Source organism: Buteo buteo, chromosome 23 (assembly GCF_964188355.1).
Source record: "Buteo buteo chromosome 23, bButBut1.hap1.1, whole genome shotgun sequence".
NCBI lineage: Eukaryota > Metazoa > Chordata > Aves > Accipitriformes > Accipitridae > Buteo > Buteo buteo.
In genome coordinates this window covers 4,570,685-4,593,433 of record NC_134193.1, presented here as the reverse complement: position 1 = coordinate 4,593,433, position 22,749 = coordinate 4,570,685, and the positions used below count along the sequence as shown (strand labels likewise).

General features: G+C 47.5%; 2 protein-coding genes across 2 annotated transcripts; both read left to right on the top strand.

The window, feature by feature from the left end:
* Nucleotides 1-2,073: 2,073 nt before the first annotated feature.
* Nucleotides 2,074-6,300, top strand: MLN (motilin). The gene is given in 4 exon segments (XM_075055806.1): nt 2,074-2,190; nt 3,732-3,848; nt 5,249-5,357; nt 6,173-6,300. Coding segments are annotated over 4 exon segments (351 nt in total). The 3' UTR covers nt 6,181-6,300.
* A 4,787-nt stretch (nt 6,301-11,087) lies between these two features.
* Nucleotides 11,088-22,264, top strand: LEMD2 (LEM domain nuclear envelope protein 2). The gene is made up of 9 exons (XM_075054596.1): nt 11,088-12,754; nt 14,093-14,133; nt 14,845-14,920; nt 16,173-16,249; nt 16,900-16,979; nt 19,339-19,484; nt 20,534-20,635; nt 20,727-20,829; nt 22,026-22,264. The coding sequence occupies exons 1-9, from the start codon at nt 11,131-11,133 to the stop codon at nt 22,174-22,176; spliced, it is 2,400 nt and encodes a 799-aa protein (XP_074910697.1). The 5' UTR covers nt 11,088-11,130; the 3' UTR covers nt 22,177-22,264.
* The last annotated feature ends 485 nt before the right edge of the window (nt 22,265-22,749 follow it).

The following is a 22,749-nucleotide window of genomic DNA, read 5'->3' as shown; positions in this document are numbered from 1 at the left end:
TGCTCACCATCACGCAGCTGGCCTGGCACACAGCGGAGGGATGTGATTGGCAAGTGCTACGGAAAGGGAATATTTATTAACTTCCACTGGCCTTCAGTTCAATACTAGCTGATATTTATGGGAAATCTAATTTAAGGGTCAAATTTGACCTAACAATGTCTTTTCAATAACATCCAAACCAAGAGGTTTCTGAAACTAATTAAGGATCAGGCTCCAATCAGGTAGAGTAGTTAAGAGTAAGTGGGACCAGACTTCATTAAATTCATCCAGAGAGAATATTTTAATATTTAAAGAGAACATTTAATGTTTACAAAAGTCCTCTTCTGACGTGAAGTCGCTGTTAAATCACTTCAGAAGGTAGTTTTTAAAGCCCTTTATACTAGGCTTTTATGGAGCCGGGCTGGCAAATGCCCTTCCCAGCTCTCTTGGACCCAGTGAGGCTTATTAAAAGATTCAGTCCATCAAGGAAGGTTTTCAGGGGTGAGGAATATGAAAACAAAATTTATCAAAACAGCTGTCTTAAGGTTTTTCTCTCTTACAGCATCACTCTGTCTCCCTTGCTGTCAGTGGGATTGATGGGAGCGTTTTGCTCTGGATGTGTGCGGGTCTTAAACCAGGACAGCTAGAGGGCTAAAGCTTGCAGAACAGAAGGAGTTTTTAACAGTACTGAAGGGCTGGGCTTGAAGTCTCTGGAGATGTTGCTCAAGAGAGGAGAGGAGAATTACAGAAAAAGGTTTGAGAGGAGAATTGTCAGTCAAGACACTTCTTCTCTCAGCTCAGGAGCAACTGAAAGAGTAAATATACCTCTAGTTAGCTGGTGGATAAATTTGATTGCAGATGATCAAAAGCCAAAGGAGTTTCTTGTCAAATGGCCCTCTCTACTATCACACTGGTATCTTCTTTCCTGTGTCATTCAAACTCTTATGATGGTGTATTGGTTTTATGTGGCAAGGTTTTGGTAGCGGGGGGGGTTACAGGGGTGGCTTCTGTAAGAAGCTGCTGGAAGCTTCCCCTGTGTTCGAGAGAGAGCGAGCCCATACCATTCGGCTCTAAGACGGACCCGCCGCCGGCCAAGGCCGAGCCAATCAGTGATAGTGGTACTGCCTCTGTGATAACATTTTTAAGAAGGAAAAAAAGTTGGGATGCAGAAACAGCCGCTGGAGAGAGGAGTGAGAACATGTAAGAGAAACAAGCCTGCGGACACCAAGGTCAGTGCAGAAGGAGGGGGAGGAGATGCTCCAGGCGCCTGAGCGAAGATTCCCCTGCAGCCCGTGGTGAAGACCCTGGTGAGGCAGGCTGTCCCCCTGCAGTCCAGGGAGGTCCACGGTGGAGCAGATCTCCACCTGCAGCCCGTGGAGGACCCCACGCTGAAGCAGGTGGGTTCCCGAAGGAGGCTGTGACCCCGTGGGAACCCCGCGCTGGAGCAGGTTCCTGGCAGGACCTGCGGATCTGCAGAGAGAGGAGCCCGTGGAGCAGGTTTTCTGGCAGGACTTGTGACCCCGTGGGGGACCCACGCTGGAGCAGTGTGCTCCTGAAGGACTGCACACTGTGGAAAGGACCCACGCTGGAGCAGTTCGTGAAGAGCTGCAGCCCGTGGGAATGGCCCACGTTGGAGACGTTCGTGGAGGACTGTCTCCCGTGGGTGGGACCCCACGCTGGAGCGGGGGAAGAGTGTGATGAGCCCTCACCCTGAGGAGGTGAAGTGGCAGAAAATAATGTGTGATGACCGTAAACCCCATCCCTGTCCCCCTTGTGCCGCTGGGGGGGCTTGGTGGAGAAATCCGGGAGTGAAGTTGTGCCCGGGAAGAAGGGAGGGGTGGTGGGAAGGTGTTCTGAGATTTCGTTTTATTTCTCATTACCTTACTCTGGCTGATTTGTAATAAATTGAGCTAATTTTCCCTAAGCTGAGTCTGTTTTGCCCATGACGGTAATTAGTGAATGATCTCTCCTGTCCTTATCTCGACCCGCAAGCTTTATGTTATATATTTCTCTCCCCTGTCCAGCTGAGGATGGGGGAGTGATAGAACGGCTTTGGTGGGCACCTGGCGTCCAGCCAGGGTCAACCCATCACAGATGGTTTCAAAGAAGGTGGTGGCCAGTTTGCTCTTAGTGTATGTGGTGTCCATGTTGGCTGAACAGACCGAAGGCTTCGTGCCCTTTTTCACCAAGAGTGACTTCCAGAAAATGCAGGTAACCCCTAAGACAGGGGCTGGAGCCCTGAATAAACCAGGAAAGGTGTTTCTTCCTCCCTCATTCCCCAAGCTCTGTCAGTGCACACTGTGCCACTCTCATTCCCATCATCTGCCCCTTCTGTTCAAATAGGACATACTATGATACTGGCAGTCCTTCACTTGTCCCAAAGTTAAGGGCTATGGGAGAGGGCAGAGACAACTTTCAAGATGTGAGGCTAGAAAGGAAGAGCCTGAACTCCTTTACAGAAGAACTAAAAGACCTGTGTGGGTTATCATCTGCAGCTAGTGGGTCTTGTTTTTCTTTCCTCCATGCTAGTGGCTGTAATTTTTATAGAGAAGCTGCAGCCTTCCATCACCATACTGATGGGTCTTTTTGTTGTAACAAATAATTAACCATCCTCCAGATGGTTGTCACCTCTGGGATGTGCAGAGAGGAGAATGTTTTTTCTTTTGATGTGAAACTAATACTGTTGAAAGGTGTCAGGCAGGCAGACTCAGAGACTGCATCTTCCTAAACACAGCCAAAGTGAGCTTCCCCCACATGACACAACCCATTGATACTGGGGAGAAATCTTGTTTCCAACACCTATCTGGATAGCTCACTGGATAGCAATTGCTTTTTGTGGGGAGTACAGTCATCCTTCAGCCTCCTTAAGGAAGATGATGGGGACCCATGCACGGTCTCCAGATTGATTGTTCATACATCACAACCCTTGTAGCTATGTATCTGCTAGTGATTGAGGGTCTCCTAGATGTACGTGGGTGAAATCAGTCTTCGAAAGGCTGCCTTTCCTCCTCTGAGCACACATTCAAACCAAAGGAAGTGCACAGCAAGCAGGCAGTTTGACACTGACCACAGTCTTCACTGCATTTTACATATCCTGTCATGTTTGTCATATCCCAAAGCAACTTTGGCTTCTATCTTTGGCCTGGGAAGAAAGGGAGGGTCCTGAAGCCAAGTTTAGCCCCATAAATGGGAAAGCACTGACATTAGAGACCTGCAAGAAAGGCTGGTAAAACATGTAATGTCTGTACAGAGCTCTCCATTTGCACTGAGGCTGTGCAGGCTTTTATTAAACTTCAACGCCACTGCTACAGGACAGCACCAGGACCAGGCCTCTGGAATAGCTCTGTAAGGTCAGCATACTTGGCTACCACATCCTGCTGGCAGTGTTATCTTGCACAGATCAAAGTAGTCACCTAGGAGTGTCATGTTTGCTACAGATCTTTACATGCAATCCTGTAACCCGACCTTACACCCAACATTGCAGCCTCTGCTGCATGTCAGAATTACAGTCCCCAAGGCCATGCTGGCCACAGCTGATGGGTCCCTTTCCAGTGAGCTGTGGCCCTGGGTAAGGATGCCACATTGGTTCCAGGCAGCGGTTAGACCGCCAGTCCCTCTGGTTTTGTGCCCAGCTCCGCTGGCTCTTGGCTGCTGGGCATCACACTGTTGATATGGTGCAGAGCAGGTTTGGTACCCACACGATGCTGCTCCCAGCACCACTGCCCCATTTCCTCTCTACTGTAAAGTTGCAGGAGAAGGAGAGGAACGAAGGAGGGCAGAAGAAATCCCTGACCTCACTGCAGCAGCTCTAAGAGGAAGGCTTCTCTGAGCAATCCGGTACGGATGTCAACAAGGTCAAGACCATCCAGGTACGTTGAACCATACAACTAAGGAGCCCACGAGGACACACAGGGGGACAAGTAGCCCAAGAGACAGCCCACAGCACACTGAGGAGTGTTTGGTGGTGCTGCTTGAGAAGACAGGGGCTGTTATCAGGGAGCTCATGGTCAATATAAAGGAATACTACCCGTCTCCTGCCAGCCCAGCCAGGCAACTGAGCAAGGTTGCATGAGAGAAGGGTTTTAAATCCACCCTACAAATTATCTTGGACATTCAACAGCCTGGTCACCCCTCAGACCCACCTGGCTTCTCCCTTAGGAAGATGGAAACAACATGAGGTCTGTCTTTGCCATTCAGTGAATACCAGCCAACTGCAAAGCAGGAATTTGCAGCTCTGCTTCAGCTCTGGGTTTAACTTGTCATTTTTCACCCAGCTCCAGATTAGCTGCCGGTGTCACCTCTGATCTCACAGTCTTCTGCACTGGCAAGACCTTATTTATAAACTTGGGCCCATACAGCCACACCTCCCCAAAGTCTGTATACAGAGCAGAAAATTGCCAATTTTAGGGATTTGAGTGCCACTCTAAGCCCTCAAAGGCATGCTTACCTGGTTAGCCAAGTCTGAAAATTGTGCTTTTCCACCTGAATACAAGGAATTCTTTGCCCTGTCCGCGCAGCCGTTCCTGCGGTGAGCTCGGCCATTCTCTCTGCCAGCAAAAGGAGTGTGTAGGTCCACCCCAAACTGCGGGAGAGGCTGAGCAGGACAGGCAGCGGGACTAGCTAGACTGGAATTTGCCAAGACGCAGGTTAATGTGCAAGTGCTCTCGCAAACGTGGTGCACCAATGATCAATAATAGGATTTAAACAGCAAGGATTCACAGTTCAAAGCATTAAATAACTGGTACATCCCAGTGTCTAACACCCCTCCCCGCTGCAACCACAAGCCCTCCTGTGCCTCCAGCCATGACCGGAACAACTCTATTTACTTCGAGCGCATCTGAGCCACAGCTGGCTCAGTCAGTCAGTCTGGAGGCAGGACGATGTCTCATCCTCAGTCTTTACTATAAGGCAGGGTGCTTCACCAGCATCGGTAAAGCTGACGGCTTGAAGGGTAAAGGTGTGAGGTAGTGGAGGGTTATAAGGTTCAACAATTTTCTTCTTTATAGTCTCTGTTGCCAGGAGGTACCTTTATCTGTGTTTCTGAGTCAGCCCATAGATGATCCAATGCATGAAAACTTTGGCATTCTTAACAGCACAAGATTGCAATGACTTCAAAATGTCGCTTTTACCCATATAAAGATCACCCTCTTCCCTTCAAATCAGCCCTAGGCCCTCTACTGACTTGAGCAAAGTGGGGTCAAAGCACCCCAACCTGCCTCCCTCTGCTCTCCTCATCTTCTCCTTCTGACTTTTCTGGCTTCCTCCACAGCTAGCTGTTCCTGTCAGAGCTGGGATGTGGCTCACCCCAAGGCATCTGGAAAAATACCAAGATGTCCTGGAGAAACTGCTAGCAGAGACGTTACAGGACACCCCAGACGGTACGGTCAGGAGGTTGATTTCTGCCTTGGGAATTCTGCCTTTCCCTCCTCTCACCAGCTCATCGTCACGGAGATATTTATATTCCTCAGAAGGGCTTTTGTGTCATGTTTGCTCACTTTACAGAGTCCTCAGATACCCCACCAGCTCTCATGTACACACTCTTCTGCTGGGAAGGTTATTCAGTCTCCTAGGGTGCTGTCTGTGCCCTAGAGCTGATATTGACTGTTAGCAGCATTGCAACACTTTCCAGCAGCTCTCCTTGGCGCTGCTTCCCACTTCCCTACTCCTCCTCCCAAAAAGTCCTCAGCCTTCAGGGTGCAATTTCCAACAGAGCTTATAACGCAAGCTACACCTGCGAGGCAGCTCAACACCTGCAGTCAGACATGAACACCTTGCTCCCTGCACAGGGGCTTAACACTAACACTTAATTACAGCTAGAATTAGCTGCAATTCAAGGTGTTGAGTGGTAACAAATCCAGCCCTGGACTTTGCTCTTAGTGTATGGGAATTGCAAAAGAAAATATCCAGAGGCAGTATGTTATGCAGCTATTCCTGCTTGCAGACTTGAGGGATGGTAGAATGGGTCTCACTAGAGTTATCTCTGGACTTTTGTCTTATCTGGGCTTAAAAGTTCCAAACAAGAAGGTCCCCTCTATCCCTGTGGGAGTTGTTATTCTGTCCTGGCTGTGTGACTTCAGTTTGCCTTCTAGCTTTTTAGTTGGGGAGCTGAGGAGGAGGAAACAATATATAAAGCCTAGGAAAGACTGAATGACAAATTTAAGGACACTTATTCTTTCCTCTCTTTTATTTTCAGCTGACTGATATCTGCAGAATCAGAAAAGAAAGCGATGTAGCTTGCTAAAGCTAAAAGACTCCACTTATGTAAATGAAATCTGTAAAAGAGATTAACAACAAAATCTGAGGTGAGATAATAAAATGCGCAGTATAATTAAATGGAGGATTTGTGTCTTCTTTTCTGCATGCCTCTCAGACAGATGGCAAGCCGCAAGTGTGGGAAAGAAGAGAGGGAGGGTTTCCAGTTCTAGAGAACATCACCGTCCTTCTGGGAAGTGCAAAGCACATTGCAAAGCCTGAGTAATTAATCTTTGTGGACTAATAAGTTTTAGCCCTCCCTTTTGGCAATGTGGGAAACTGAGGCAAATATTTACCAGACCTCCTAGCCAAACTGGTTGACACAAGTGTAGGATGAGGAATGTTGGGTGGGGGACCTGGGTGTCCCTAACCAGGCTCCACACTCTGGACACGGGAGGGCACTCTCTCCCACACTGCTAGGAGAAAGCAGGAGCCCTGATTTGCAGTTCCTACCTGTGGTCTTAACCCCCTCTTACTCACTCAGGCGATATATATATCTGAATATCATTGTGAGGAGCACCTCTTCCATAGCTATGGTGTGAACCAGCACAGCGTGTGTGAAGCAATGCAGAGCTCTGGCCTTATTTCTGCATCTCAAACAAACCTAGAGGTGAAATCATAATTCCACTTGAACATACTGCTCTCCATTTACATACCTTCGGCTTATTTTAGAGCTGCTCCTCTGTATTGGCAGCAGGAAATCCAACATATGTAAAGTAAGGACAGATGAGATCAATGGTATGTATGTGAATATATCCAATTTCAATCCAATTTTATCCTCCCAACCTAACACAAATTCTGTTCTCACTGTGGCTCATTTAAATAGCTGTGTTTGTGCTAGAACAACACTCCTCAGTATGCTCTCTGCTGCAAGCCATCCCTTAGCAGAAAAGAAATCTCCCAATGTATAATGCAACATCCAGCACGGAGTGGATTCCAGCTTTAACATTTGATTCAAAGGCACACTCCTAGTCCATGGACTGATCAGCTCAGTGTAACTTAAAGGTTGCAGGGATTATTGCTGAGGCAGTTTGAGCTATAAAATCACTATAAATGAGTCTGAGCGCTTGGAAGATAGTGAATAATACATTCCATTAGGCTGAAAGTGAAAGCAACTGCATGTGTTGCTGGGCTAGGAGCTTGGCCAGTGCAAATCAGTCTGCAGTGGAGTGATATCCATGGGAGATCCAGCATGGCAATCACTGGAGGAGCTGCACCGCATTTACACCAGTGTTCAGCGAGATCAGAGACAAGGCTGTTTGCTTCAAAGGGAGCACTGTTGACTCATTCCTTCTGAAAGACCCAAACCTTTACCACAGGTTTAAATTTGCACTGCCATGAGAAAACAAGGAGAGTTTCCCCTTGAGGGGCAGACTGCTCCTAAAAACCTACATAAGCTCCGCTGCAGGTCACAGCTGTCTCTATAGCATCCCCTATTGCCCAGCTCTTTCACTCAAGTGTTTTTTCCACCCTGTGCCATCTAGGAAGGAATGTTGCCCAATGATAGAAAGAAAGAAAGTGAACACGAGCCTCTTGGATTTGCTTCCTGGACCATTTCCCACCATGGTGATGGTGGGGCTGCTGCTGCAGAGACTTCCATAAGGAGATCCACCAATGTGACTTTGCTAGGGTATCTCCCTTTGCTCTTACATTTTGGCCCAGACAAGCTGCAGCGGCAAAGGTCTGCTTTTACCCCCATCCTTGGTTGTGCCAATGGCTCTTCCCAGTTGACCCAGCTATAAAGGAGTTCAGGGACGTATGGCTGGTTCTGACAGTAACCATATCAACACTGTGTCCTGTCCTGCAGCAATAACTGAGCTGTCCAAACAGGCACCAAAGTGCAAGGGGGCCTTCAGCTTTTGGAATTAAATTCCTTCCAGCCACAGGGGCTTGAATAGTGGGAAAGAAGCAGATATTCTTCTGCTGGAAGGAGAAGATGGATGGACTCCAACCATCCTCCCAGGCATGACTCCCATTGTTAGGGCTATAGCTCTTGTTAAGAAGCAAAATGGTCTCCAAGTTGCAGGACAGATCTGTATCCACAGTGCCCTGGAAGGCTGCTTTAGCAGCCAGCAGCACCTGAGTCCATGCCTGCGAGCAGGTAGGAAGATCTTGCAGCTCCAGAAACCAAACAAGAGTTTTGTGGCAGGATAAGCAGCCAAACAGTTGGGGGAAAGAGGCAGGGGAAGGAGGAGAGAAAAGAATGAAATCAGCACTGACTTTCTAACCTAATAAGAAGCATGGCAGGCTGAGGACATGACATATGATCGGGAGGATGAGAAGCGGTGTTCTTGGGTCACACCTGTGCTGTGGCTGTGAGTGACAGGGTGTTAAATTGGCACAGTCGGCTCCCAAGTAAGATTTGACACTTCCCCTGGTGACATATGCAGGACTGTCGTCCAAATGCCATGGGATAAGAAGAGGGGGGTGGGATGTCGGGCTTTTTTCAGCAGCCCCTCAATTAGGGGTAGAAGGGTTCATCTGCTGCCCGTGCTTTTCGGGGTGCAGCACACTCCTCTCTTCAGGCGCCTTATGAAGATGGTGCAGATCTATTTCTACCCCTCTGCTTACACCAGTCCCGTCTTGCTACTTCAAGAGGAGAAGCAGACGGCACGGCACGCCTGCTCTTGCCATTCGATATCTGAGTCACTGCCAGCAGGCCTAAGGCAGCTTCTGGGCTAGCAGGGAAGGTGGAGGCTGCCCCCTCCTCGCTGTCCCATCTTCCCACATCCAGCTCAGGATATTTACAGCCAAGATATTTGAGAGCTACACCGTGGGCTGGGAAACTGGCTTTTCACTGTTGAGCATCTCTGAGCATCACAGCCCATCTGCAGCATCAGCAGGCCTGCGCTCACCCCGGCAGCCTTTGCTGCTGCCCAGAGCTGTGGGGCTGCAAAAGGCAGAAAATCCGCCATCAGCCTCACCATCGGCACTGCGGGCAAGGTGATGGGAACAAATAGGTGATTGTCCATGGGCATATAGGCTCTGTCATGTCTGAGAGACAGAGGGCTGTCTTCTGCTGCCTTCTCTGTGGTGTCCAGATACCTTCCAGGGAAGGTAGAGACGCTCCCAAGGGTTGTCTTGCTAGGGAGGAAGTGAGAGGGGTTGTGGATTTCTCTCCACAGAGAAGAGGCATCTGTTCCTGCTGAGCATAGGCGCTGCCAACTTCCCGTTTTCAAAGGAATCACAGCTTTTCCCCAGCCCTCCAGTTCTCGAGCAGCACTCCCATGTTCTCCACTCCGAAGGACGTGCAATGAGGCTGCTGGGCCAAACTCTGTCCTGATGTAACTTTCCTGACCTCCAGAAACACAAGAAGTTGAAAGGATAGTTTTAGTTTTCTTGCCGTTGTCCTTTTTCTCCAAAGCAAGAGGAGTTCACTTAATTCATGGGCTTGTATCAGCTCAGGCTTAGATGCCAGCATGCATCTGCATGTCTAGGCAGAGCTTCTCCAGATTGAAAGCTATGAGCTTAGAGAAACTGTGTACTAAGGGGATATTCTAATTCTGTATTAGACACTGCTCCAAATTATTAGCTGTCAGTTGTGCATTCCTGTTAGTGAGCAGGGGGGGGCTTGGCTTAGCACATTGACACTTCCCATCGGAGCGGAGTATGCTCTTTTAATGGGCTCCCTGGCCTCTACTAAGTATGTATTTGTTGTTGCTAATCAGATTAACAAATCTCAGCATCTTGTTGCTGCTTTCTTGCATAAATCAGGAAGAGCGAGGCAAGATTTCTCTGGTGCCCTAAACAAGAAGGGCACAGCAGCAAAGTGAGCGTGAGAGGAGGGGTATCCCTGAAGAAGTTTTTATATTGCAGAGGCACAGTTTAGCATCCCCAGCCTCACGGCAGCAAGTGGTGGGTGTCCATGCTGAGCTCACCCGGAGCCCCGTCCATCTCCCACTTGTTGCAGGTCCCGCTCCTGAGGGACCGCCAAGTTTCCACCACTCCAGTATCATGCGTCGATCATAAAAACGGCGATGCACAGACAGCCTGCATGCATTCATCACTACTTTTTCATTATCTTTAATTAAATTCTGATATTACACCACAGTATTTCAGCCACTTTCATTACTTTCTTTATAGGCGGCAGCAGGAAAAAGCAATTATTGTACATCACTGCCTTGCCAAAATAAATTTTCAAGTCGATGCTTGGTTTTGCCTTTTTAGGCTGCAAAGTATGCAAGGAACCTCCTTCCCCGGCAAATATCCCGAGGACCCAGATCCTGATCCTGCTGAAAGCGGTGGCAAAGCTCCAGCCCGCTTGACGGGTGCCAGTTAAACGACTGTAACTTGGCAGCGATGAGAGGGATGAGGCAAACACGTGTGGGGGGGTGGCAGGTGGCTGGGAAAGACACTTCTTTCTCCTCATAGATGTCCCTAAAAATGTTAAAACATCAGTGTAGCTTGTTCAGAGTGAGGTGAGAGGTACTCAAGCTCCCTGCTTGCTCATGAGCGGGGTCCCCAAGAGTGACGAGGTGCTGACGCTGGCCAGCCCCAGATGCTGAGGCTGCTTTTTCCCTTCGCTTTCTCCATTTCTCCCCCCTTTCCTCTCTCCAGAGATGAGCAACAGCTCCCGCTCGGGACCGTGCTGTCTCTGAGGGCCCCCGACCTCCCCAACATGGCGGAAACAGCGACCCTGCCTTCACAAGATGGCGGGAGCGGTATCCGGGAAGCAGCTCTTTCCCCGACCTTCTCAATATGGCGCTCATTCCCCGCCTCCCTTATCAACATGGCGCCGGCTGCGCGGACAGAGGCGGCCGCATGAGCCCCCTCATTTGCCCTTCCCAAGATGGCCGCCAGAGGGTGGGGGGGCGGTGCGGCGGGCCCCTCCCAAGATGGCGGCCGCGCTTTCCTACTCGCAGAGTGCTTCCGGTCGGGCCTGGTGTCAGCGCCGCGGCTATGGCGGACCTGACAGACGCGGAGCTCCGGAGGGAGCTGATAGCGCTCGGTTACCGGCCGGGGCCCATCACCGCCACCACCCGCAAGGTCTACGTCAAGAAGCTGGGCTGCCTGCGGGCCGAGGTGGCGGCGGCCAAGCGCAGGGGCCACGGCGCGCCGCCGAGCCCGGCCCGCACCCCCGCCAGGCCGCAGCAGGCCTCGCCCTCACGGCAGCGCTCCGGCTTCAACCTCAGCCCCGTCGGGGCCGCCCGCGACAGTGAGGAGGAGGAGGAGGAAGAGGAGGAGGAGGAGGAGGAGGAAGGGGTGCAACCGCCCGCGTCCCGCTGGGGGACGTCTGGGGAGGGTGGCGGGCTGTCTTGGGGGGACTCCCGGGGGTCCCCCCCGGGCCGGGGCGGAGGACTCGGCTCCAGGGCTGAGGGAGGCCTGTCCCGGGACAGCTTTGGGGGGCTGAGCCCCTCGGTGCAGTGGGGGGCGTCTGTGGAGAGAAGTGGAGGGGCCGGGGCCGGGCTGGGGGCATCCCTGGGTGGGTTTGGGGGGCTGAGCTCCCCCTCTCAGTGGGATACGTCCATAGAGAGAAGTGGGGGGCTCGGGGCTGGGTCGAAGCCATGCCTAGATAGGTCTGGGGGGCTGAGCCCCATGTCTCAGTGGGACACGTCTGCAGAGAGAAGCAGGGGCCTTGGCACTGGGCTGGGGGCGTCCCTGGATGGGTTTCGGGGGCCAAGCTCCGCGTCCCAATGGAGCACGTTTACAGAGAGAAGTGAGGAGCTGAGCGCTGGGTCGGAGCCATCCCTGGATGGGTTTCGGGGCTCAGGTTCCTCGTTGCAGTGGGGCATGTCAACAGAGAGAAGTGGGGGTCTCAGCACTGGGTTGAGGCCATCCCTGGACAGGTTTTCGGGGTCAAACTCCACATCCCAGTGGAGCCCATCTGTAGAGAGAAGTGGGGGGCTCGGCATCAGGGCTGGGTCAGGCACATCCCTGGATGGGGCTGGGGGCCTGAGCTCCACGTCCCCATGGGGTACCTCCACAGGCAGGAGCGGGGGGCTCAGCTCCAAACCCCTTTCCAGCGATGAGACTGAGGGTCTAAAGTCCAGGAGCCTTTGGGGCATGTCGGGAGGAGGAATTGGGGGGCAGAGCTCCCGAGCTCAGTGGGAGACAGCAGGGGAAAGGAAGGGGCTCTTCTCTAACAGCTTGTGGAGGCGGGAAAGCGAGGTGACACCCAGCACCCACTGGGGCACCTCGGCGGGACCTGGGGCTTTGAGTCACCAGTTTGGGAGAGGGAAAGAGGACTTGGCTTCCAGTGTTCGGAAGGAGGCCGACAGGGATCTGAACCCTGGTAGCCGCGGAGGGGGATTGATCCGGCGGTTCCCATGGAGGGCTACGGGTGATGCAGGGGTGGCCTCAGGGAGCCGGTGGGAAGCGTCGGGGGCAGGACAGGGAATAAGCTCCCGCACTCACTTGTTGAGGTCAGCCCCCAAGCAGCAGACGGAAGGAAAGGGCAAAGGCCTTGAATACTATCTCTCCCAGTTCCTTTGCTTCGCCAGCTTTGTGCTGCTGCTGATTTTTCTGGGCATCCTCGCAGTGAAGATGATTGGGTCAGGCTGGCTTGACAAGAGAGAGGAGAACTGTACGTGCACTGGTTTAATCCTGTTTTTAGACTTTATTCTTCACCTTTCTTTTCTGCCTTCCCTTTATTATTGCCATCGCCATCGCATTTATCATTCTCATTGCCATAACTTGACATCTCTGCTTCTGTCCCCATTTCCATCTCCCCTTGCCCATGGGAACGTTGTTAGTCATAGAAAGTAAGTCAAGTGCGTGCTTTTTTTCAAATGAGTTCGGCCTTCAGTTCTTCAAAACCATGGGTTTTATGGAGAGTGACATTCCTGCTCGGCCAAGGATGTATTTTATGAGTGCCTATTGTGTAACATAATGTCTGTGTAATTGCCCGTTGTGTATTTTTAATGTTAGCTTCTGCAGAGCACAGCCCTTTATCTTGGCCACGTGAGAAGTACAGTTGTTGAACTGGTACTTCAGCACTTCAAGTGTGGCAAAGCTTCATTGAGAAGTGAAAAGGGGCTTCCCCATCACCCGGGTTTTAAAGCAGAGTTCCTCAGCTAGAGTAGATGGAAATATTGTCACTTCATGGCTTTGAACTGAAGGAAGAAGGGGTTTGGGATGTGGTTGGGAAGGTGTGAGTCCTGAAACATGGCACACTGTGCCTGTAGGTGTTTGTGCACTTTGCATGGGCTGGGAAAGCTGTTTCCTGCTTTCTCAAAGTCAGAATAAAACTGTCCAATGTCAGTAAATTTCTGATGCCCCCTTTACAACTTGGTTAGATATTTCAAAACCAATAGTATTTTGAAGCAGGAAATCTTGCATCACAGCTGGAAAGTCTTTAAATTCTCAGATAATTAAGATTGCTAGGAAGTACTGCGTGGTGGACTGGTGGCCAGTGTATATCCAATTGTTGGGGCGGGAGGGGTCTGTTAAACCAGAGGCCATAATCTGCAGAGCTAACAGCTCCAACTAAAATAAATCCTCTGGTTTTGCCTTGAGGAGGCTTGATTTAAATCCCTGTTATCACCGTGATATTTCAGGTGACCATGGCGTGCAGTGAAAGGCATTACTAGATTGTAAAAGATCAGTGCAAAGCAGTAGGTAGTAGAGGAGCATGAAACATCTACTTAAAAGGAGCTATTAAAACATTCAGACCCCACTTTTTACTTTCCAGCTGAACAAGGTTCATCATTTGCATCTGTTTTATTTGTTTTGCTTTCAGTGCTGCCTACCAAAGCAGTGCTTTGAATGCGCTATTTGCATAGCAAGGTACTGTGTAGAGTGAGATTAAGAATAGCAGCATCGGGCTTTAAAGTAGAACCTTTTTTTTAAAAAGATAATTACTTTCTTGATCAAAGCTCATGTTTTGCAGCCAGCTAACTCGCCCTCCTCTTCTCTCTCGTAGTTAATCTCTTGCCTGTGGATTGTGACAAAAGAACGGATGATGTAAGCATATATTTATTTATCTTCAAGTACTGTGGATAGGGGATTCTCTCAGAAGAGTAATTATACTAGGTAATACCACTAATATCAGTATCACTGTAAAATTATCAGTTCTATCGTTTTACAGAAAAAATATGATTTGATGAGTTGGAATTAATGGGCCAGATTAAATTAGGACTGTATATGAGACTCCAAAGATAAAAATTTAGATTCCCAATTATGTGAATCAATTTCTGCAATAGTTGTAACAGCAGTGATACTGGTTTGCAGTAAAGCTGTGTTCAGCTTTAACCATACAAGATTTAATCCAACTAATTCCCTGAACTCCATCATAAAGTGTTTGTACAGCCCTATTTCTTTTATCATAATATACTATTAGGAGAGAGAAAATTTTGTATTGGACTCAGAGTTATGCTTAATCTCCTGTGATGTTCTGGAGGCAAAGAATCCATCTATGGTTTGTCAGAGGGGATGTCTGGTGGTGCAATCTGGGCTATGGGCTGGGGGAGTTGGTAGCAATTTCAGAGGATGCACTAGCTCGCTTTTGACTCAGAAACTGTAGGTCTTTGCTACAGGTGTGTTTAATTTGAACTAGTGGTGCATGACTGAGCCAAACCCCACTACTAGTATTTTGTTTTGGTATTTTTAGCTAGTCTGACCACTGTCCTGTTGCTGCCGCTCTATTCGTGTTTGTTACCTGTTTCTGACTTTCAGTTCTGTCGAGCTAAACAGAAGGACATAATAATGAACGTGCTGCACGAGTTGTATAACTACTTGTCCATACAAGCTGGTAAGTTCCAGTTGTCATTATAAAACACTTAGGAGCATTCAGCAAACTGCCTCTCCCAGCTGTCTGGACATTTTTAACCTCAATTTGAAGAGAGGGGTTTATGGAACAGTCAGTTCCACTTGAAGAGCTCTGAGAAAGTCAGGTAATAGAAAAATAGGAAAAGATGTGTTTATTTTTATTCTGAATAGTGCTTAGCTAATGCACTCATATCACTGTGCTCCTGTGGAGTGGTCCTTATTTGCACTTGATATATTGGGAATTTGAGGTAGAAATATTCAGTTTTATGGTTCTTTTCTACCAGCATCTTGAAATTGTCTTCAAGACACTCAGAACCAGTAAGCGTAAGCTGATCTGTTCGTACAAATAAAGGGACTTAAGAAATTGCCAGCTCTCTGCTGAAATGTGGCAGCTGATTATGTGAGTGCCTCTCTTTCTCAGTACAGAGTAAGACAGGCTCTCTTAGCTGAGGAGCTAACCGAGCACAGTAGTTCAGCCAGTCTCTACTACATATGAGCAAATCTGGTCCCTAGCTAGTATTTTGTGTTGGAGAAGGCTGCTAGAAATTCAGTGTATGAGTAGAAACTTATTCAGCAAGAGGTATAACAGTGTTAATCGGTAAAAGTGCTTAAGTTCCGTGTTCTGAATTTCAGACCTCAACAAGGCTGAAGCCTTTAGATACTTAAGCTTCACAGAATTTCTAAATCTTTTCAAATCAGACCTCGGCACTTGCAGAATTTCCACCAGTTTTGCGTAGTCTCTTAGCGCACTTGTTTAGTCAACTTTGTGAAGCAAGTTTTAGAAGATCTAGTTCCTTGCCAGCATTTCTCTGCCTGGGTGGAAGGTAGAGATGCTATTTAGGCTCCTTAGAAGCATTTTGAATGCTGATCATTAACTCTAGCACCGCAGTGTTTGATACCTGATGGAAAGAGCCCCTCTGCAGGCCTTGAGGTCAGAGAGGCGGTTATGTACTCTGCAAGGGGGAGAAACAGCATTTTTTTCCCTTCATTCTGTGTTGAGTAGCTCACATACTGAAGCATGAGGTTTGATTGCCCTTATCCAACCTACATGCAGTGGCTGAGCATTTTATTAATAGTCATAATCTTATCTGCCTACAGTATCAATCTTACCTTGTAATCATTTTGCCCAGAGCTATAGCCAATTTTAAAGGATAGCATTTCCAGACAGTTCAGTGTATTTCTGAACTGTTCAAGGGCTTTTTTCAAAACATTATTTCTGTTTTACTTTTTACCAGGTAATTTTGAATGCGGAAACCCTGAGAATCTAAAAAGCAAATGCATTTGGGTTAGTGAAGCGAGGGATCACGTGGTGGTGAGTAGGCTGTGAACAGCTATTGTTATAACATAGTGCTTAGCCTCTTATAAGGCAATAAATAATAGATACTAAAGCAATTCACCATCTGTTTTACTTCCTCATCCTGTTTTGATTCTTTCCCGTATCTCTAACTTCCCCTTTGGCCAGTCCTGTTCTCAGCAGTTCTTTTGAAAATAATATTCTCCTACATGTCTGATTCAGCCCCTGTAAATCTAACTTAATGGTTTGTTGTTTCACCATAGTCATCAGTCTTCTGAAACCAGAAATTTCCCTGGATTGAGGGCTGGGCAGAAGAAGGATTTTTCTATACCCCAAAGTGTCAGAAGACAGACTGTTTTGATCTAGCATTCCATTTCTTTCATGGTAAACTGCCAGTAAGATTATGTTGTATTTAGTGGTTAGTCTTAACAGTCTGGGACAGTGTTATTTCACAGAGTGCTTCATGCATCATCTACCGTAGTCAGAAGACTTTAGTCTAGACAGACCTTTGGATTTAGTTCTCCTTCCTCCAGTTTGCAGAATCATGATAAGAATTAACCTTGGGACAGACAGCATAGAATTAGTTCTTCCACTACTGTAATGAAATAATGTTATTCAGTATTGTAAATGAATGGAGAACTAACCTTCTTATGGATTCTTCTGAACAGAATATAACTGGTAGTTCCCCACAGAAGTTTGAAGCTGCCCTGCACTGGATACTAAACAGTAACAAGGATTTAGGAATATGGTAAGTGGAAGCCCACTGTGTCAAAGTTACGTTTCTCGGTGTTGGCTGATATGTAATTTGACATCCTCTGTGGTGTGCCCTAAAAGCTCCCATACCTCTTTAGATTTCAGAAGATAATCTGGGATTGGCTTTGTCAGTGCTTGCTGGGCAAGCTTCCAAATGAAAAGTACAGCCCTGCAGCAAAAATTGGCAACTGAGCTCATTCCTTGGGAGTCTGTTTCCCAGCCTTTACGCTGGGGGACATTGCGTTCACAAACGTGCCGTCTTGCAGATGAGGTGTAAATCTGAGGTCAGGGCTGCTTGTGGCTATCAACGGTTGTGTCATGGTTCCTGCAAGGTTTAGAAGTGATATTCCTGGTGTCCTGCCCATGGTCTTGCGACTACAGTACTCTTCTTAAACTTGCCCATGTACTTGCTTTTCCCAAGATACCTTTTCTTCAGTACTGTTACTGTAGACAGAGTATTGTGTGGCGCTGCATCCCTTGACCAAAGGGTTTATTGGACAGCAAAGCGCCCTGTTCAGTAGGTAACATCACCCATGCTTTGGTATCCTTTGGAGCAAGTCCAGATAAGGAGGAGAGAAAAATGGATTATTGAATGGTATCTTTTCTTTAGTGTCAGTTGTCTTTCTGGCAGAACACGCAGTACATGTTAAAATGAATGGTCTGACTGACTACGTAAGGTGTTGGTCAGTCGTCGGTGGGGCTTTTTTCTCTTGGGTTTCTTGGCTAGCAGTCTCTTCAGTGTATGAGAAATAACAGAAATACTAGTTTTTTCAGGTAAAAAATACAACATTCAGGCCATAACCTAATGGAAGACTGTTATCCAGAGTCTCCAGACATCATTATCTTCCTCCGGGAAGTGTGGGCTGCCTCCAGTCTGTGTTAACTCTGAAGTCTAACATTTGTTTGCATTTTAAGGTTGCTAAATGTATCTCTGATTAAATGAATTGTAACAGTAGTAATGCTGGAGTTCGTGGGCATAGCTTGTATGAATTCCCACTGCTCAATTTTTCTCTAAAAAATTTCTGCAGCTGCTACTGTGATCTAAGGATCAGACAGTGACTACTGCTTTGATTACTGATGTGTGGCAAATTCCCAGGACAGGACATAGTTTCCTTAGTGGCACGTTTGAATTTGTAGGTGCGCTGGGATCCAGAGTTTTCCAATTCATATTTTTATACAGGAGTACTGCTCATGTCATGAGCCGTGTGATACAATACACTCCCATTTTTTTATTTTCATAATTAGCAACTCTGCCGGCTGTTGGCCGAAAGGATCAACTTTCATGAAGTCTGCATAGCGTGCAGAATGAGTGTTCAGCATGCTTAAAAACCTGCGGGTGGCATTTTTAGCAAATGCTACACGAGATTATTTTTCTAGGCGCTAGTCTGAGAGGAATAGCTGAAAATGAGCTCTCTACTGGGTGATTCTGCTGCATATTTAAAATATTTTCATGGAATTACAATTTGGATTGTAAATAAGACAAGGGGGTGGGAGACAACAGTGTGTCTCCAGCTACTGTAGAATCCAGTAACCAAATACAAGCTGTCAGCAGTTTGTGAGCTGTGCACTAGTAAATTCAGAAAACATATTTGTCTAATAGGTTATTCATTGCAAACATAGAATGAATTAGTAGCTTAAAAAAATAAAATCCCCTTTAGTCCAATTGCTCTGAATCTGATGGCTCTCACTTGGATTACTTGATGCCTGTTGGCTAAGAGTATCTAATAGGGAAACCACATCAGGGTAGATCTGTATATAAAGAAGTGAGTTAAAAGCATATCGGATAGCACAGCAGGTGTGTAGAAGTGATTTTGCAGGAGGATGTGTTATCGATTTTGCCATGAATGCTTTCCGAGGGTGTGTCTGTTCTCACTGCAGATACAGTTGATGCGTTGTCACTTTTCTAGCTAAACTGTTTATGCTCATCTGTACTGAGGAAAACAGCACAACCTCCACAGACATTCACAGTCTCCCTCAACTGCTCTCTCTGCAATTGCTGATGAGTGACTCAGTAAACATTTCCATTTCTCTGTGCTGGGAGGTGGGAATCCAATTTAAAGTTTAATCTTCTGCACGCCGAGAGGTGCTGTCAAAGAGTCTGCAGAGGGAGACTTCAGTTTACCAGTGGGAGTTCCAGCCCTGCTGCCTTTTCTAAAGCCATATCCATTCCTTGCTAAGCAGCCAGTCCCAAAATGTTCTGGAAAGAGGAGCTGCAAGGATGTTGGTGTATTTTCTATGTGGTGTACAGAACAAGTTACTGCATCCGCAGTCTGTTTGTTCTTCCTGTCTTGATTAAAGACTGCAGTTGGAGTGTCTGCTCTCTTCAGTGAAGATTTTCTGCCTCTTCCCATCAGGTTGAAAGGCAGAGACCTTTCGGAACCAGTTACCAAAGTGGAGGAAGTGTTCTGTCTCGAATCAGCCCATCCTCAGATGGGGCTCGGCTGCCGTTTCCGTCGGGCAGTGGTCACTGCCATTATGAACCTTTTCCTGTTTTTCTGGTGTAAGTCATTGGTGTTAGTAATCAGCTTCTCCCTTGCTAGCTGTAGAGGTGAACTTGTGCAGGCGCACATGTTCTCCCAGACATATGAAATTACTAACAGAGGTGAAATAAATCTGCTGATGAGTTAATTTCTAATTAACCTTTGTTCTGGCAGCAGAGGGAGACCTGTAGACCTGCTCTTGTGCTGTGAGTGCTTAACACGAACTTTAAATCAGCAAGCTGATTAGCTCTCTGGGTATTCCTCAAGTACCCATTACTATGGTCTGCAAAATAAGTGTGTTAACCTACCTAAAAGATTCGGTTTTTCTTTCTGTTCTTACACTAAGCTGCAAAGTCTTGTAGCCTCTTTAATAATGACTTGTAGCATTTCAGTGTTAGAGGTTTTATTGGAATAGTCTGTCATGCCCCAGCTGAGACAGAGGTCTTACTGAGCGAGGTGATAACGAGAGATGAGTGTTGACTAGAAGAGTTTATAATCTAGCCAGACAAGGTGGGGGTGAAAGGGGATAGTTATGTTTATTGTAGAGACTGAGATACTAAAGTTAGCTCATGTCGTAATGGGGGCATTTGTCAATGCTAAACCTTCAATATAGATCTCCTGAATTTTGGGCTGGTGCTGGAGCCCCAGGCTTTATTTCCTTATCAAGCAGCTATCTTTGGAGCAGTGAAGCTTGACAGTCTTCCTAAGTGATTATTGTGGGGGAGGCCTCTAGCAAAGAGATAGCTCTGGGACTTAGAGAATTGAAGCCCTGTGGCTGTGCTGAGGTTTCTGGTGCTGGGGGTAAAAAAACTGTGACGAGGCCTTCCGACCACCTCTTCCCACATCCACGTGTGCTCTTCTGCTGCAGATGTTGTCAGTACCAAGGTTTCTGTGGGGCGCAGCTGCACTAGTGAACAAAATGAATTGCTTGGATTCAGTTCCAAGCAGGCCTGGGTAGCAGGGAGTGAAAGCTGCCTCTGGGGACAGTCAGTGTCAGAAATAAAACTGCTAGCATCCAGCAAGTACATGTCTGTCAGTTATTGAATTCCATTTGTTTTTATTCTTCTAGGTCTGGTAACTCTTTGGGGGATCCTAATCTTCCTTAGGTATCGCTGGCGGAAGATGGAGGAAGAAGAACAAGCCATGTATGAAATGGTGAAGAAGATCATAGGTAGAATCCAGTAGCTCTGTAAATGCAAGTGGCCCTGTTCTCCTCTCTGCAGTGTTGAGGTCTCTCACTGTTTTGTCTTCTTGCCCTCCAGCTGTTGTCCAGGACCACTATAAGGAATGGGAACGCAATTTGGAGCGTTACCCCTATGTTGGCATTTTCCACGTTCGGGACAGCCTCATCCCTCCTCAAAGCAGGTGAGCTGAATTTTATTCATTAAGGAGAGCTGTCAGCATGATGTTATTCAGCACAGCTAAAAAATGCAGTTACAGGGCAACAGACCATGAGCAGACAATTGATGGGAAGCTGGACTGCAAGAAGAGTGTGTCTGGCCTTTCAGTTTATAAAGGATTTTGACATAACTCAGGCTGTGTCTTAACCTGCTGCAGATTAATGTGACAGTCCCGGGGCTGATATTTTGTGCAGTCACACAGGTGTATTGTCATTGTTCTATCAAACAGTAATTGGATTTTGTTTTGCTTGGGCATGGAGCATCTGATTTTCTCTCCTTCATCTAATGTGTGTAGGATGCTATCCTCTTTCTCAGCCATCGTACCTTATCCTCCCGACAGGTGCTGTGCTTTTCAGAACAAACCTTCCCATAAGTTGAATAGGGTATTGGGAGGCTCTTCTGAAGTGGTTGTGTATGTTGCTGCCTGGAAAGTTACCAGTTCGAGTTGGGCAGCTTGAAAGGGAGATAAAGTGAAATGGCTGGTTTTGACGCTTTTTCCAAAAGGAATTGTGCTCGAGATAGTTGCTTCCTGGGTGGTGGGGCCAGAGGCCTGCAGCCTGGTTCTCGGTGGTTTATGTGCCACTTGCTACATCTCTGCAGGAATGTTTCTTGTGTTTTGGTTAAATGTTGCTATGGCACAGAACGCTACGTGTGCTGCAAAGTCTTAAACATCCACACTCTTTATGAGTCCCAAAACTCTTTTCCTACTGGTGGTAATTTCAGCTGTTTCAAACCTGTCTCTGTGTGTGTGGCGCCCAGAATTACTAGACACTGATTCAAAACTGGGGTGAACTTCAGTTTGCCCTCCCTGGTCTGAGATCTCTCTGCATGCAGGAAGGGTGAGGGCACTTTGCTAATAGAGTCCCTTTGCGATACAAATTGAGCTTGAAATTCAGGGCAGTCATCTATTACTGGTACTGACAGAGGGTCTCTTCTTCCCTCCCCTCAGCCCCTGCCCCAACCCAGGCAGGACCTCTGTTTTCAAGTCCTGGCCTGAAATCGCTTCTCAACCAGAATTCTGGTTTAATCTCCTTTACTGTCTGCACAGGGAACAGGAGGCAGCTAGCAGTAGCTTGATCAGTAGCCACAATTGCTGTAAGCAGGAAGGAACAATGAAGATAGGATTCTAATTTATTTTCTGTTTGTTGCTGTTTCTTGCAGAAAAAAAATGAAGCGGATCTGGGAGAGAGCTGTGGACTTTCTGGCTTCAAATGAGTCGCGGATTCAGACAGAGTCGCACAGAGTAGCAGGAGAAGATATGCTTGTGTGGAGATGGACTCAACCTTCTTACGTCTCAGATTCAGAGCACTGAGAAGGAGCGAAGTTGAGCAACTGTTGATATGGACCTCTGCAAGGGGACGGTCCCTTCTCTGGTGGTGGGAAAGAGCAGGTCATGGTCCTAATCTCCTAGGCTTGGGGATTGCGCAAATCTGTTTGCTCTTCTTTCTGAAAATCTTCACACACAAAACTTCAGGGCAATAATGTTGGCTTGGAAAGAAGATGGGCTTGAGCTGGTAGGAAGCTAGAATTGCACCAAAGTTAGCCTTCCAGCAGATATCTGGCTTCCGTAGAGAAGCAAACCTAGAACAACTTTTTAAAAAGGAAAAAAAAAAGCATACCTAATATCAAGGGACTTAGGATCTCTCTGACAAAGCTTAAGTATTTAAAATTTGACCTCAGTTCTGCAAAGGCCAACTGGTGGCAATGTCCATCAGGGAATGTGTTTGAAGAAGATTAACATTTCCCATGGAAACATTAGGGTGGCAGTTAAGATGCATATTATTAGAATTTGTTTTTATCTGTACAAAAACATTGATGAAAGCACTTGCTGCTTCCTAGTGAGGAAATTGTTTGTGTCGGCTTCACCCTTTAAAAATGGGGGAGA

What these genes read in the sequence shown, in the direction of transcription:
- LEMD2 (XM_075054596.1), top strand. Translation starts at nt 11,131, where the DNA reads ATGGCGGACCTGACAGACGCGGAGCTCCGGAGGGAGCTGATAGCGCTC. An exon ending in CTACTTGTCCATACAAGCTG is followed by an intron (nt 14,921 to 16,172) that starts GTAAGTTCCAGT and finishes ACTTTTTACCAG; the next exon opens with GTAATTTTGAATGCGGAAAC. An exon ending in AAGCGAGGGATCACGTGGTG is followed by an intron (nt 16,250 to 16,899) that starts GTGAGTAGGCTG and finishes TCTTCTGAACAG; the next exon opens with AATATAACTGGTAGTTCCCC.